At 36.2% G+C, this 16,875-nt stretch overlaps 1 protein-coding gene across 13 annotated transcripts in view; it reads left to right on the top strand.

The window, feature by feature from the left end:
• CBLB (Cbl proto-oncogene B) overlaps positions 1–16,875 on the top strand; it is a 219,826-nt gene that overhangs the window by 157,555 nt on the left and 45,396 nt on the right. For all 13 annotated transcript variants that reach the window (XR_003518269.2, XR_003518270.2, XR_003518271.2 and 10 more), the window contains exons 12-13: positions 371–736; positions 8,547–8,641. Coding sequence is in view for 10 of the 13 variants with exons in the window: in XM_027585393.2 (XP_027441194.1) it covers positions 371–736; positions 8,547–8,641 (461 nt within the window). In the remaining 3 variants the exon portion in view is untranslated. The remainder of the gene's footprint in view (positions 1–370; positions 737–8,546; positions 8,642–16,875) is intronic.

The following is a 16,875-nucleotide window of genomic DNA, read 5'->3' on the forward strand; positions in this document are numbered from 1 at the left end:
TCTCTCTCCTAAATTGGGTAAAGGTGCAAATAAACTAAGGACTAAATATTATTTTTAGTCAGTCAAAATCATCACATAATTTTGATATCTGCTACTTTTTCCTGTAGAGTCTTTATAGTCCTGAACAGTCAAGTTTATGTATTCATTTTCTACAAAAAATTCTAATGAGATATATTTGTGTAAGCTTTTCATTAATTTTTTAAAATGTCGTTAATTGATGATAAAAAGAAACATTAAAAGATGACATAGGAATCTAATGAAATTCCATTATGGCTTAGAAAACAAAAGTGATAATAGACTAGTCTGGAAATCATTTTTCAGTGTATGGTTCAACTTCTAATTTATTTTTTTTCCCATTGTATCTCTTCAGTCTTCTCCTTGTATGGTGAGAAAACAAGATAAACCACTCCCAGCGCCACCTCCTCCCTTAAGAGATCCTCCTCCACCTCCACCTGAGAGACCGCCCCCAATCCCACCTGAAAATAGAGTGAGTCGTCACTTCCATCACGTGGAAAGTGTGCCTTCCCGAGACCAGCCAATGCCTCTTGAAGCCTGGTGCCCTCGGGATGTGTTTGGAACTAATCAGTCAGTGGGATGTCGGCTCTTAGGGGATGGCTCTCCAAAGCCCGGAATCACAGCAAGTTCAAATGTAAATGGAAGGCCTGGTAGAATGGGCTCTGACCCAGTGCTTATGCGGAAACACAGACGCCATGATTTGCCTTTAGAAGGAGCCAAGGTAAGAAAGAAGCAAAACAGAAGTTAAACAGTCTTCTCAAACTCTTCTGATAGGAGGTAGAATAAAAGGTTGGGCAGTGGTTTTTGGTTTTTTGTTTTTTTTGTTTTGTGTGTGTGTGTGTGTGTGTGTGTGTGTTTTTGCCTGGTGTGGCACTTCCCTGAAGGTCTTTAATTATCTCCAAGTTATAAATAATCAGAAGCTCATTAAAACTTAAAAGAAGTCAGGAAGAAGGTTCTAAGTAATGATTTAATTTTAATGTGAAGACACTAGATCATTAGCAGGAGATTTATTTCACCTTCCCTTGTTTCATCTGCCAAAACTTTTTCCTATTAATAACTTTTTGGTGGGAGAATGAGCACCGTTGTTTTTTGTTTTGTTTTGTTTGTTGTTGTTGTTGTTGTTAACTCACCTGGTTCTACCTAGTCTAAAAAAAAGTTGATTATAGCGTATCATAAATCGGCCATTGAAATTGTTGCCAAGGACAGTCACCTTGTGAGTCCAGGTAAAATGAACTTCTCCCATACATAAAGACAGCACTTCCAGGTCACTCTTACAGAGCAAGCTGTTTCTCCATAAAACTGAAAGAGAATGTCACACATGTTGAGCTCTAACTTGAAAGATATCACCACCATCATTTATAGATCCAGGAAAGAATTTAAGTTTATAGGGAACCAAAGAGGCAGCAGCAGAAATCATTGAGTTTAGAATTCTTGGTAGGCCCTTGGCAGAGTTGTACTATAATATTTTCTGGTATTTGCTTCCATGATATTTTTGGCTCTGAGATCAGATGGTTGCCATCTTCCCTCAGCTGAAGGAGGCTTTGCCTCTTTTGAGGACTGTAATATTAAAGTGATGCCTCCCTATTGATCTTTAATTGTTATTTTAGGAGAGTAATAAATTCCTTTAAAATAATGGTTTGCATTGATGAATTCACCATAGATTCAAGAAAAAAAGAAATGTGAAGTACGACACATGTATTCAACTTGTGTGTGTGTGTGTGTGTGTGTGTGCCTGCACATATGTACTGTGCACATGTGCTCTTGTGCCAAGCTTAAGTGATAATGAAAACTTTGTTTAATAATATTTAACTTCAGAGGTGCTAGGGTAGCCAGGATATGAAGAGTCAAAATGTCTAGTGTGGCATTCAAAACAAAGGGGAGGAATGCTGGGAGTTTGCCATGACTCTTTGTCTGTGACTCACCTCGGTACCTTCAGTACTTTAAATATATCATCTGTTTTAAATATGAAGGTCTCTAAAGGTTTCCCCCAAGGTCATCTAAACATGTAAATGGAAGAAAAAGTATTTATAAAAGCATTTTTATAATGTTTTCTGAAAATGGAGTGCTTATCATCATCAAATGTATATTTCCACAACCTAGAATCTGGATTGGAGGGATCTGCTGGGTTGTTTTTTTTTTTTTTTTTCTTTTTTTCCTTTAGCCTCTGTTACTTTTCATTCATACCTGATCATACTTGTCTTCAGAAGAGTGTTGGAATGAGCTCTGACACGAATTGACTGGTTATATCTCGCAACACAGTACAATTTATTTCTTGAATGGACTTTGGAAAAACTTATAGTAATTATCCTAAGCCCATTCATTGAAGACCTCTTATTTCTGGATTCTTTTACATAATATGTTATACAGTTTTAGCATTAATATAAACCTGCCCTTCTAAGCCCTAGAACATACTGGCTATTAATTTTTGTGTGGAAGGTTACCACTTTTTAAATTGGGGTTATAATTTCTTAGGTTATAGGTATGAAATTTTATTATGTTAACTATTAGGTATGAAATATTAGTGGTGACTTCAGTTTTGAAGATTCCTTTAAATGTTTTCTATGTGAACTTTTGTGTCCTGACCATTGGTACATATTAATATCCTAGAGAACATTGAGTAAATTGCACAATATCTCATAGTGAAAGCTGGATTTTAATCTTGTTTAGTTCTGGCTAAATAATCCTCATTAAGATTCTTTAAGGTCAGGGAGCCTGGGTGGCTCATTTGATTAAGTGACTGCCTTCGGCTCAGGTCATGATCCTGGAGTCCCGGGATCGAGTCCCGCATTGGGCTCCCTGCTTGGCGGGAAGCCTGCTTCTCCCTCTGACCCCTCTTCCCTCTCATGCTCTCTCTCTCTCATTCTCTCTCTCTCAAATAAATAAATAAAATCTTAAAAAAAAGATTCTTTAAGGTCTAATCTCATATGTTATATGTATTAATAAATGCAATGTTTATATTCTCAAAGTTGATTTCATGTTATAACCAGTTTTAACCAAAATTAGACTTCTAAGATTTATGATTTCAGTCTAGTTGTTCAACTTCTATGGTGTATTATAAAGAAGGACTTACATATAGTTAATGTAATAAATAATGTAAAAGAGATGTCTCTTCTTCTCTTTTATTATCTTTATGAAGGAACTTCAGTAGACCACAAGGTACATCATAATTTACATACAGTAGAAAAAACCTAACTCCTCTTCTCATTTCACTGTTGCAAAATCTAAGAGACTGGCTTCAACTAACATCTGACAGAGGACTGAGTCCATCTGGGATCTTGTGGTTCTCAGTTTCTGTGTTCCTGCCTTGGAGTTTGTTTCTCACCTTACATCTTTATAGTTCTTCCATCCAAACTGATTAAATTTCACATTTGTAAGTGCTTTCTATATGCAAGACCCTCCTGGTGTTCAGGATAACCAGAATCCCAATGTTTTCTCCCCTTCCAAATTTAACAAAAGGTTTTTATAGCAGAGAAATCCTTCAGGCAGAAGGAAAACTGACAAGGATAAGGCAAACCTGGTAGCTGCATTTTAACAGGGCTAAACATCTTATCAGCACAGATCAGCCAGACTCTGGAATCAGCACAGAGTCTTACTTCCTGCTCTAGAAGTTACTTTGTGGAGGCGAGCAAGGTACTACATCTTTGCCCCAACTCCACTTATATTTCTTACCTTTTTTTAAATGAGTAGATTTATTTATAACATAAAAATATTTCCTTATTTTTTAAAATTCCAGTATAGTTAACATACAGTGTTATATTAATTTCAGGTGTACAATATAGTGATTCAGCACGTGTGTACATCACCCGGCACTCCTCACCACAAGTGCACTCCTTAATCGATTCTGTTTCCCCCGTCCCCCCAACCCACCTCCCTTCTGGGAACCATAGTTAAGAATGTTTCTTATTTTGTCTCTCTTATTTTTCTTACTTTATAAAATGGAAGAATAATAGTACCTTATCTAGGAGAATAGTTACCCTCCAAATACCTAAATCCTCCTACTCCTCAGGTCTGGAATAAAACCAAAAGTAACAGCTAGACATAAAGGAGCAGTAGAAGTTGTAACAGTTGACATTTTCGTTCATAATAGTAGTACTTTTTTTTTCTTTTTTACAAATTTAAGACCAATATCATCATCTCTTTCTCTCCCTTCTCTCTTTTTATTTAGCATAATTCCTAATGAGTACATTGGTTGCTGAGTTAGTACAATATTTAAGCTGATGGTAGAAGCAAGAGAGTGTATATGTGCTGGGGTTGGGGTGGGCGAGGGCAGGGCAGGGAAACGGCTTGGAGGAAGAGGACATCCGTGATATACAAGGAGGAAAAACAGCTTTTTAGTGTATTTTTCCAACACTACTTTCAGCCAAAGGTAGCATGTAATTTTCTCATTTGAAATAGGAGTTTTTTCCTCCTATGTTTCATGAGAATGGTAAATGTTACAATGTATCCTGACCCTCCATACCTGGTGTGCAGTTTTGTTTTATAAGAATTTTTTTTTTAATATTTATTCGACAAAGAGAGACAGCGAGAGCAGGAACACAAGCAGGGGGAGCAGGAGAGGGAGAAGCAGGCTTCCCGCGGAGCAGGGAGCCCGATGCGGGGCTCGATCCCAGGACCCTGGGATCATGACCTGAGCGGAAGGCAGGAGCCTAACGACTGAGCCACCCAGGCGCCCCTGTGTGCAGTTTCTAAAACATTTTATCGTGGGAGTAAAGGGGATGGGGATCTAGATATTTGGAAGTTGATGTATCTTCACATAACCCAGCATTCTCTCCAATTGTAAACAAACACGTGCTTGTGTGAAATAGGAACAACTCTCATGTAGACTTGTGTTCATTAGAGGGAATACTTCAAATGAACTATTAGCTTCCCATTATAAAGAGAAGAAAACTTGAGTAAGCACGAAATGCTTAAATTAGAATTGGATGTACCTGCAGGGGGAGTTCATAAAATGAACACCCGTAAATGGAGAGAAAACTCACTTTCCTTCACCATATGTCCTCTGTCACTGTGCCACTTCCCACCATCCATTAGAGGCATTTGCCCTTTCCATTTGCATCTTCACTAGATAAATGGTAAGGGGAGCAAGAATAAATTAAATTCTAATTACACCATTTGCTACTTGTAGAGAGCTGTGAGGGAAAGAGCCATTCAGCTCATCGTTAATGTGAAGTGTAAGAATTTTCTGTGACTTTCATTGACTCCCTTTTCTCTCCTCCCTCCCACCTAGCGTCATCAAATTAGCTAAGGTAATACTTTACTTTTAAATTGAATTTGCAAGCTAAGAATTATTAGGTTTATCTTGTTTTATTGGTAAGGGATTTCTTTCCAGTAGTACTGCTTCCTTTCTCTGAAATTCTCAGATTCTAGCCACATTAGAAACCTGCTCCTTAATAAATATTTTGTTGGCTAGGTATTTTATTGTTGGTGTTGGGTTGGTTTGTTTTAATTAGCTGAGGTAAAAATATTTGCATTAAAATGTTTTACAATGTCATTGGATACTTGAAATTTATCTACTTATATCCAGATACTAACGTTGTGTTAAACTATCTTTATTCGTTCCTCTTGAAAGTTTAAGAATACTGCTGTTTCTAATGTGATAGAAAACTATCTCTGACTTGCGATGTTACTTCAAGTGACATTATTCTAAAATGATCCTGTGTACAATAATCTTTTGAAGATGCTGCTAGATAAATACATTGAAAGAGTCCCCTTTTTGAGATTGTGGCTTTTGCCTTTTGGTGAAGAGGCACATATTTATATGAATACCTCGAACTTATCTATAAATCTGAAGAGCTATCAAGAAATAAGTCCTCGGCATACAGTGGTTTCATTTCCAATCTGATGTCATAGAAGGACAAATTGTAGCCATATTTTTGGGGTGGTGTTTGTGTGGCTTCACATACGTGGGATAGGGAAAAGGGATTGCCTTTGGTGTTTTGTACAAATAAAAGATTTTGTCTTAAATTGTGCTAAGATGATCACAAAAGACCCGATATCTCAAGGGCCCCAAATACTTGAAGCTTAATTTTTAGACAATATTTGAATCTTAAGAAGACATTTCAAACTTCAAGATTAGCATTGATGCTATCTTAAGGCATGTAGAAATATATTAATCTAGGATAACCTAGAATTTATAATAAGTTACATGATAACTCAGATTAAACTTCTTCCATAAGTCTAAACTTCCCCTACTGTCTTTTTATTTCTTCAACCTCTTTCAGCTGTATGAGTTCTTAAGATGTTCAAGACACCAGGGGAAATACAAAATGAATAAAGCAAAGTCTAGTGAGAAGGAGACAGGTGTAGGATTAGTTCACTAAAAGATAAGGCATAGGAGAAGCATTCAGAAAGAACAATACGGGCTCCTCAAGAAGAAAAACAAATCTCACTGAGATGCAGTGTAAAAGAAGAAATAAAGAAAGCTGCATGCAAGAAGGTCACTGGCTTATAGACATGAAAAGTTTGGAGGGTGTTTGTGTAGACATGACAGGGAGGAATAGTATGGAGGAAGGGAGTATGGGCATAGTGAAGGAGGTCCATTTTGGATGGATAGAATAGAGAGCATAGGCAGGCTAGGTGAAATACAGCAGTGTAGACTGAAACCAATAATAGAGTGTCCTGAATTCTGCACTAAATTATCTTTAATTTGTTAGACAGGAAAGAGGTTTTAAAGGGTTTTTTTTTGTCATTGTTGTTTGTTTTTTGGCAGAAGAGTAATAGGATCAGAATATTTAAATTTGTAGCATTTTCAATGGAGTTGTGGTACATTTGGGATAGTCAGCTGGGAAGGCAGAAGAAAAAGATGTCTCCTTAGTTAAAGAATTAAAGAAGACCTGAATCTGGGGTGCCTGGATGGCTCAGTTGGTTAAGTGTCTGACTCTTGATTTCGGCTCAGGTCATGATCCCAGGGTCGTCACATCAAACCCCGTGTCGGGCTCCACACCAAGTGTGGAGCCTGCTTGAGATCTTGAGATTCTCCCTCTTCCTCTGCCCCTGCCCCACCCCACCCCCACTCACATGCCTCTCTTTAAAAAAAAAAAAAAAAAAAAAAAGGCCTGAATCCATGGGGTTTCCATATAAACTGTTTCAGTTGATGCTATCAGTCTACACATTTGAGGAACAATTTTTTTCTCCTATTTATAAACAGGCGTTTCACATTTCCAAAGAATATAAAATATTTAGTTTTAGCTCAACCTGTAATTTATTGCACTCACTCAGGCAGTGGCAGCTAAAATGATTCTAAGTTTACTAGAATGGGTGCAGGTGGGAACATGGAATTCAGAATGAGACAGTGTTTGGGATCTGTTTTGTTCACATATAACTGTAACATCGCCTCTAATGAGGGAGACATGCAAAGGAGAAATTGGAACTCTAGCACAGGTCCTAGATTTTAGAGTGACACTTCAATGCTATACGATTTAGATTGTGTAACTCTGAAAAGCAATCATTGATATATTTCAAATGTGTTCTTTAAACCATGTTTCTTATTTTAAATTGATAGAGAAGGGCATGGACTTTTATCTTGCGTTCCAAAAGCTTCAACACCATTTTAGAAATACGAGGGGAAGAAAAGAAATTGGTAATGGGGCTATCGGGCTTTTCAGGTTATATTACAGCCTTTTGCCCCCACATCAGCCTACCTTTTAAATATGAATTAATAAGAGTTTCGGTAGGAGCCCCATGATAAAACCCTAATGATTACTTAAAGATTTTAAAATACGTCTAACCTTTTTTGTATGTGTGTGACTGTGCAAAGTCATTCTCTCTCTTTTTTTAAATTGCTTTAATTCCAAGTTGTTGCATTAGTAACAAGCGGTTGTTCAGTCCCGGTAGTATAACTGAGAAACCTAGAAATCGGAATTTCTTATTCTGAGTAATTAAACACCGGCTCTCCACAGTACCCTATGAGCAAGGTAACAATTTTAGTTTGTGCTGTTCACACGAAAAATTTCATTTAAAATTGCATGCGCTTTGAAAACCAGAACAGGTCTCTCGTTGCCAATAATGTTGAAGCTTCCGCCTTGAAAGATGAAAGGCATTTCTGATTGTACTCATGTACTGTTTTATCAAGAAGTTTAAAAATGTTCTGTTAACCCCAGAGAGCTATAATTTAGAACACTTTTATTTGGAAGAATTGAAATAAGAACTGCACCAGTACTGCTTTCTCTTCATGGAATCCTATAGAGAATGGTAACTTTTCCATAAAAACTGATAGGTATTTGGGAAATTTTACTGTCTGTGTGTCTAGCTACCTGTATCAGATTTATAGAAATTATAGTATGTATTCCTTCTCAATATGTTCAAGAATCACGTTGTATTATATTTTTTACATATAACTTGGTACTCCTTTGGGTGGTGGTGAATAATCGCTATGGTGCCTCTGACTCCTAAGTAAGTTATACGGTATTTCACTTGTTTAAATAAACTGACATTACATATGCTTTTCAAAATTACAGTTTTTCTAAGAGCTGCTACTGTTTTAAGGTCCTCCAGAAGTTAAATTCTAAACAAGCCCTTTCATTTCCTTTCAGGTCTTTTCTAATGGCCACCTGGGAAGTGAAGAATATGATGTTCCTCCCCGGCTTTCTCCTCCTCCTCCCGCTGCCACTCTCCTCCCTAGCATCAAGTGAGTTCTGTTGAATTTGGAGGTCATTTGTGTGTAACGCTATGGTAAATAGTGGGTGTGAAGTACTCCATACAGAAAGTACAAGGTGAATAGAAACACATCAATAAAAATGATCCAGCCAGACTTACAAACTAATGTACCAGAAATCGAGATCCTTCCTGATTCTTTGCTGGGAACCACAGCATCTATGACACTTACCTAAACTTTGAGCACAGAGCTCGGGGAGAGAAAATTTAAGTCTTCCTTCTATCGGAGAAGAGGACAGAGTAGCACAATGAGCTTTCCCCTCCAATTTACCTCTCTCCCTGAGGGGCGTCACATTTATCCCAACTACCCAGTGTGATATCAGAAAATAATCTTTGACTCCTTCAATTTTCCCAGTTCCAAAGCCATTCAGTCACTCCCATTCAGTCACTAACTCGCATTGATTGTTCTTTGGAAGTTTTTTTTTATAATCAGCTAATTTTTCCGGTTGCCTCATAGCTGGACAACTGAAAGAATCTTACACATGATGGTATGTCCCGATCTTAGAATTTGTATCAATGGATTTTAAAATGAATTAGCTGAAAAATAAGTTAACCCGGGTTATCACATTTGAAAAATGGGGACACAAGAGACACATTGGACAGTTAGTTAAGTGGTAGATCTACCCAAGTCAAAGCAGGATAAAACCAAGTCTCCTGATTCCCATTTTCCTGCTCTTTATGTTAAATCAGGCTCCCTGCCTTTTCTCCAATATATTTCGTTTACACAGCTGATTGAATTTAAATTCTGCTTTCTCCAGATCACTTTCCTCTTTAAAACCCAGCATTTGTTTTTTCTTTCCTTTTAAATTAATTCTGTGCTCTTCTGCTAGCAGTAAGATCCACAGGATTTTACCCAACTAAAACATTGTTCAGTAATTCCTAATGCTTACCCTCCAATCTTGTCTTGATTTTTTTTTCTGGTTTTGTGAGTTTTTCAAGCTGTTTCCTCCTATGCGCCATCCTTTCAGAATCTTTATTCTAAAAGTCCATGTCTCAGGCTCTATTTCTTTATGAAAACTTGTGTGACATCTTCATAATGACAGTAAGTGGTAAGACTAATTCTCATTTTTCTTCCTACAGTTTATGTCCTATACATTTAACTATGAACTCTGCTCCACTGTCTTCTAATTTTAAAGTGCTTCTCCACAGTAAAAAAGATTATAAGGTTTTGAGGGCAAAACTTTTTCTTAAATTTTCTGATTCTTCTATAACCCCTTACTGTGTTTGCTGTGTAATGAATACACCGAGAGTACCTAGTTGCTTGGTTGACTATCGGGTAAGATCTCACTTCTAATTGAAAGTCCTAGAGCATCTTCACTCCTTCCTCTGCTGGTCACTGAGCTCCCCTATACAGAAGAATACAAAAGAAGGATAAGCTAAATCCCAGCCCCCAAGAAATTTGCACTCTACTTTAGAAAATAAAGTGAACATACATGAAATCCCTAGAGAACATTATGCACTAAATTGTATAATTCTAGCTTCTTAATTTTTACTTATGCTTGGAGGAAAGACTGTTACAGACTTCGTAAGTCCGAGGCTGTTTCATAGAGGGGATGGAAATTTCCTGAGTCATGGAGAATAGACACAGTCCAAAAAGTGAGCGGACAAGAAGAAAGCAAGAGTGTGAAATGTGACATCATTCAGGGGACAGTGGGAAACTAAGCTAATTGGAGCATTCTCCAGTGGTAACTTTTCTGGGAACTGCCAGATAATGTAGCTGACATAAAAATTGGAAGCAAACACACATATTCTATATAGTAGGCTCCAAATCAGTAAGAACATAGGATATCCTAGCCTCAAATGAACTCTGGATATATATATATATATATATCTGGATATATATATATATATAAAATATTAGATTAGATTAGATTAGATATATATAATAAAACATCTAAGTTCAATTAACTCTGGTAATTCAGAAAATGAAGTAAATAAAATGTTGCCAATTAGAGATGAAATTCACATATTCTGTTTATTAAATTCCTATTGGCAAGTGGGTAAGAAGCAGAAGTTGCTGTTTGCTTCATATATATTTAATATTAGATACCTGTTTCTCCTATAAATTAAGAATAAATTCATAGCGTAGTGTTTTATTAATATTTTTCTAGTCCTTCAGTTTGTAAGTGCATGTGAATATATGTTATCCCCATTTACTCTTGATTTTTCCCTCAGAAATGGTGCAATTGCTTTACTTGAACAGAGAAATATTTTAACAGTATATGTTTAACAGCAAATTAGTTTTTGATTCTGCATGCTGCAAATTAACCGTAATTAACAATACAGTGTCAACTTTTAATGTCACATTTATCTCCAGTTTTTTATTCTGACTATATAGGTAGCAGTTGTTCATTGTATAAAATACGGAAACTGTAGAAAAGAAAGAAAATTAAAAAATATGTAAATATGGGCATATACATACTCAAAATATCAATGTCCAGAGTTTTAACATTTTGACTTTTTTTAGATTTTTTTTACATGATTTAGATTATATTGTAGAGGTAATTTCATGCCCTTCTTTGTTACTTAATATTTTAATAAGCACTTGTCTTAATCATTTATGAACTGTATTATTATAAAACCAGCATGGAAATTTGAAATGAACGTTAAAATAGTCAAACCTGATCCTAGACTTGACTCCAGCAATATTAAGTATTTGACTGTCTTTGAAGAAGGTAACTGTTTCTCAGGCCTCACTTTCTCCATCTGATAAATGAAGGGGCTGTTTATCTTAAAGGATCTCCAAAATTCTTTTGAGCTTCAACTTTTTAGGTTCTATGCAATATGTTTTTTAAGGGGTACTCATCTATAGTGTTAATTATATATGAAATATTTGGTAATTTAAGTGTTCATTTGTAGTTGGCTGTTTGTGTCTCATTGCTGAAGCCAGTATGAGTTGGATTACTGCTCTAGTTTTGTTTGGTTTTTGTTTTTTATGTTTGGTCTACCTGGGCCTCATTAGAATGTATAACCAGAGTCCAATGAGTATAGACCCATAGCCCTAGAGGGGCATAGAGCAGAGGTCTCAGCAAATAGGGATGAAATAGGGGTGTTGGATGTTCAAGTACCTAATTCCATGTTAGACTCTTTCTGCATGTTTCAAAATCAGCCCAAAGCAAAATCACATATTACTACCTAACGTAGACTTATATTTCTCGCAAATGTTGAAAATCCCAAAGTTGAATTCAGGAAAGTCACAGCTAGCATTTACCTTTTTAAATGTACGTTGTGTTGTTATAAATATTTACCAAAGTGTAATTGTTAAATTATTTGATGTTACCGTGATTCCCATTTACTTGATGTAAGAGGCTACGCTGATAATTTTACTTTCTTATAAAATTATGTTTGCAATTATGTGACTTTTATTATATAACTATCTTGAGACCTAGAAGAATATAGAATTTATTTTTAAAAAAATGTTCTGTTGAAGCAAGCTAAAACTGTACTAGTTTGCATAGTTATTTTTTTCTTAAATAGTTTTTCTAAATGGTTTCTATTTAATTAACATAATTGACATTTAGCTATAAATGTAAAATTTTAAATAAAAGCTTAAAACATGGGTACTTAGGATTTTCTAGGAGGAGATTGAAAAAAAAATCCTATGTGGATTATTTTTACTTTGTAGTTTAAATCTTGACTAAATTATATTTGTCTTGAAATAATTTGACTAGAGTTGAATAAGGTATTCCGGGGTTAAATATTATACCTCCTTTAAAGCCAAAATAAGAATTTTGGTTTGGTTAGTTTCGGAAAGTTTTGATCAGCATTATGACATGATACTGGTTTGCATTTTTAAAGAATTTCCCTGGCTGTTAATGTGGAAAATTGTCTTTAGGACAGCAGAAGTAAAAGCAGGGAGACCAATGGAGAGTGGTGTTTGTCTGATATGGTAGACCAATCAGAGCTGGTCAGGGCTTTGACTGGAGTCATGGTGATAGTTACTGGGTCAGCTTTGGGGAATATTTTGATCCAATGGTATCTGTTAATAAACTGGACATCTGTGAGGTATGATAGTCAGTGACAACCCCTACATAGGTTTTTGGCTAAAGAAACTGAGTGAATCATTGGTGCCATTTTCCAAAGTGAGGGAGACTGGAGAAGAACAGATGCGGGAACAGGACAGAGGTATAAAACTGAGACTTAGGGATCTGCTGAGTTTGGGATGCTTATCACACACACACACACACACACACACACACACACCTAAATAGACATTTTGAGGGAACAGTTGAACATACCATCTAAGCTTAAAATTTGTCTTATATTCAGGTGAATATTTCAGTAGGTGCTATCAAAAGCTAATAAACTTAATGCTCAAGTTTAATAGATTGGTTATACTCTTAGACATATGAATGTTAACTCTGTGAGATTTTTAACAATATAGGAACTTATATATTAAAGTATTACCTTGGAGTAGACTATGCCATTTACCCCTGAAATGTTAATTAGGTAAAATTTATTTATAACACTTATGTAGAGTAAAATTTTAGTAAACATTATCGGTTATTACCAAAATCTTCATTTGTATCCCAAATTGCTAGGGAAAATAAACTAGAAATGTAGCTTTGTGAATGTAGCCTCGACAACTGCCACTCTCCAGTGAGGGTGACCAGAGAGGTCCACGCTTCCGAACATCAGCCTCTGTGCATGTGAACATGCGTGTGACTGTGGTTGTCTTTTTTTTTTTTTTTTTTAATTTATTTGACAGAGAGAGAGACAGCAAGAGCAGGATCACAAGCAGGGGGAGTGGGAGAGGGAGAAGCAGGCTTCCCGCTGAGCAGGGAGCCTGATGCAGGGCTCGATCCCAGGACCCTGGAATCATGACCTGAGCCGAAGGCAGACGCTTAATGACTGAGCCACCCAGGCGCCCTTGACTGTGGTTGTCTTTAAACAGTCACCAGAATGGTCTCTCTATAAATCTGAGTGTAAAACTATAAAGTTAGATCAGTGTGTGAATGAAACGATTTGGAGAGTTCCTGGTAGAGGGGAAAGTTTGTTTTGTTTTGCTTTGTTTTTAACTAGAAAGTGGATGACAGAGAAAGAAGAGAAAAAAGGACTAAGCCACAGGAGACATTAATACCATAAATACCACACTGTAATTTAAAAACACTTAAAAGGGAATGAGCTTGATGGGAATTTTTCATTTTGTATATGGTATGTACCAGGCTTCATTACGTGTGCCTAGTGTCAAAAGAGCAGGAAAACATGTTCTGTTATTGTTCACCTGAGGATCAGTGTAGGCAATATGTACTTCAGTTTTTAGAATCCTTTCTATGCTCAGTGATAAGAAATTAGTGTTACTGATTTAAATATAAGAAAAGATGGTAGAAAACTTTTTAGTGGAAGATAAAGCTGTAATTAAGAGCTACTCTGTTTTCTTAATCCTAGCAAATGAATATGGTTGCTCTTTTATTAGTTTCCAAACAGCTTTCCTCTAGTAGTACCTTAAAATCTTTTTAAGACTTGCCAAAATATTGCACTATTTTTGTTTGTTTGTTTTACCTTGGGTAAATGGAAAAGTGCATTATTACCAAAGATAACAGTCTCCTATAAATAACAATTGACATGATATATAGGGCATGGTGGAGAGGATCCTTCTTTTCCTTTTTTTTTTAAGATTTTATTTTAAAAAAACAAAAGGTTTTATTTACTTATTTGAGAGAGAAAGAGAGTAAGAGCACGCACGCACAAGCAGGGGGAGGACAGAGGGAGAGCAAGAAGCAGACTCCCCAAAGAGCAGGGAGCCTGAGGCAGGGCTCGATCCCAGGACCCCGGGATCATGACCTGAGCCAAAGGCAGACGCTCAACCGACTGAGCCACCCAGGCGTCCCAAGGGTCCTTCTTTTCAAATTGTTCACTATGATCGCTGTGGCATTCTTCTCTTGTATCATGTAGAATGCTTGTGCATTTGATTTTTACCTACTGGTAAAACTTAGTATTTGAAACTCAGACTTAATTTATAAATCAGTAAGATCATTCGGGAAAATAAAGTTTTGTTCAAATCTCCTGCAAAGCAGTTTGACCACCCTAACATAGGTTTTCTAGTGAATCTTCTGTTGAGACATTGATGAAAACAGTTGAGGGTTGCAAGTATATCATTTTATTCCAGTCTCAACAGAGAAAGCAATAATGTGTGGAGAGTGTATAAAATAAATATGAATATTATTTTTCTCCCTTTTATCATAGTATTATAATTTCTAAATTCACATAGAATTGCAGTGCCTTCTCATCTTTTGTGGGAAAACAACATTTGGTGGATGGCTATAACCTGGATGGCGGGGGGAGTGCCGTTAATTCCACTAATCTTTGATTTTCTCTAAAAGCTATGCTGAGAACTGATAGAACATTAGTCCTAGTGGTCTGACAAACCTGTTACTTATAATTTACAAAAAGAACTCATTTATGATCACAAAAAAATAGGTAGCCTTAGAAATGTGAGCCATTAGGGTTCCCTGGGTGGCTCAGTTGGTTGAGTGTCCAACTTGATTTCAGCTCAGGTCATGATTTCGGTGCCCCCGCATCGGGCCCTGTGCTGAGTGTGGAGCCTGCTTGAGACTCTTTTCCTCTCCCTCTATCCCTCCCCTGACTCACACATTCTCTCTCTCTCTCTCTCTCTCTTTCTCTCAAAAAAAAAAAAAAAGAAAAGAAAACTGTGAGCCTTTGGATGCTACTTAAATATACAATGTAAAATATATTCCTTATACTGTCTCTTTTTGGTCCCACAGAGGCATAATCTATCATATATTCTCCATTTCTCCATGAACATATCGATCCATTGATAGAAATGTGTAGGGTTAGAATGAGATTTTATTTTCATATTAAGCAAGGGCATCTTTGCATATTCCACAACATTCAAGCATTTCTTAGTTTCTGTTAAGATTCCGTTGACTTCTCAAAGTTATTTGAAGGCCACTAAGAATATTCAGCATATTTGTGAAAGATGCTTATCTACAATATCTAAAATGAGTTAAAATGAATTTTTAATTTTTAAAATGAAATTTTCCCTGGTTAAAGCATAATTTATGTACAGTAAAATCCAGCTTTGTGAGTTCTAACACATAGCCATGTACTCACCACCACAATCAAGTTACAGGACAGTTCCATCACTCCAGAAAATGTCAATGTCTCCCCTCACCCCAAACCCCTGGAAATTACCAATCTGATTTATGTCCATATAGTGTTGCCTTTTCCAGAAGGTCATATAAATAGAGTCATGTGGTACATAGTCCTTTGAGTCTGGCTTCTTTCTACTTAGTGTAATGCATTTGAGATTCATCCATGTTATCAAGTGTATCCATAGTTTGTTCCTTTTTATTGCTCCAGAGTAAGTATTCCATTTTAAAATGTACTGTGGCTTTGTTATCCATCCCTCCACTGAGGGACATTTGGGTTATTTCCAGTTTGGGGTGATTACAAATAATACCACTTTAAATATCATCGTGAAGTCTTTAATGTCCAACATATATTGAAAAATTAGATTCTCAAGAAAAGTATGTGTTTCCTCAGTATCTATCTTCTTGATTTCTAAAGCAGACCCCCTAAAAATTTTAGAGATGGACACTGGTTCTGAGTAAGTTAACTTAAAAATGTAACTTAAAATTTGTTTCTCCAATTTATATACAAGTTCGTGAAATGCTTACAATTAAAGTTTATAGGAAAGCGCATGTTAAACATAATGATATGCCACACCAGCTTTTCTCGATATCATGAAAGAACCCTCAAAATCAGTATGTATTATAAAACTCACTCTGATATACTGGGGAAATTACTTATTTTTGGCATATGTGCAATCATTTCAAATACAGCTTTATTTTGTGTCACCACTTCCCAGGGCTATGATTTCTGTGAGTTAAGTATTTTCCCTGTTAGGATTGTGATAATTAATACAAGAATTATGGACTAGTGTATACAGCAGGTTCTGAAGATTCAGTTTTAAGAAAAGATATTTTTTAAAACCTTGCCTTCAGATATGATTAAACATTCTTACACGTGGAAAACGAGTGAAATAATTTTTTAAAAGGCCTTTATAGATTACAAAAGAATACTAAAAATGATTATTCTTTTCCCCTTAACAGCTTGGTCATCTATTCCTCTGATAACCACTCATTTTTATCTAAAAGCTGTGAGTGCTCCCCCAGACACACACCATGCCAGGCCTTTGTTGACTCAGGGTCTATCCTTAAGCATTTTGCAATTCAGGACAGAAAT

The sequence above is a fragment of the Zalophus californianus genome, chromosome 1 (genome assembly GCF_009762305.2).
Source record: "Zalophus californianus isolate mZalCal1 chromosome 1, mZalCal1.pri.v2, whole genome shotgun sequence".
Classification (NCBI taxonomy): domain Eukaryota; kingdom Metazoa; phylum Chordata; class Mammalia; order Carnivora; family Otariidae; genus Zalophus; species Zalophus californianus.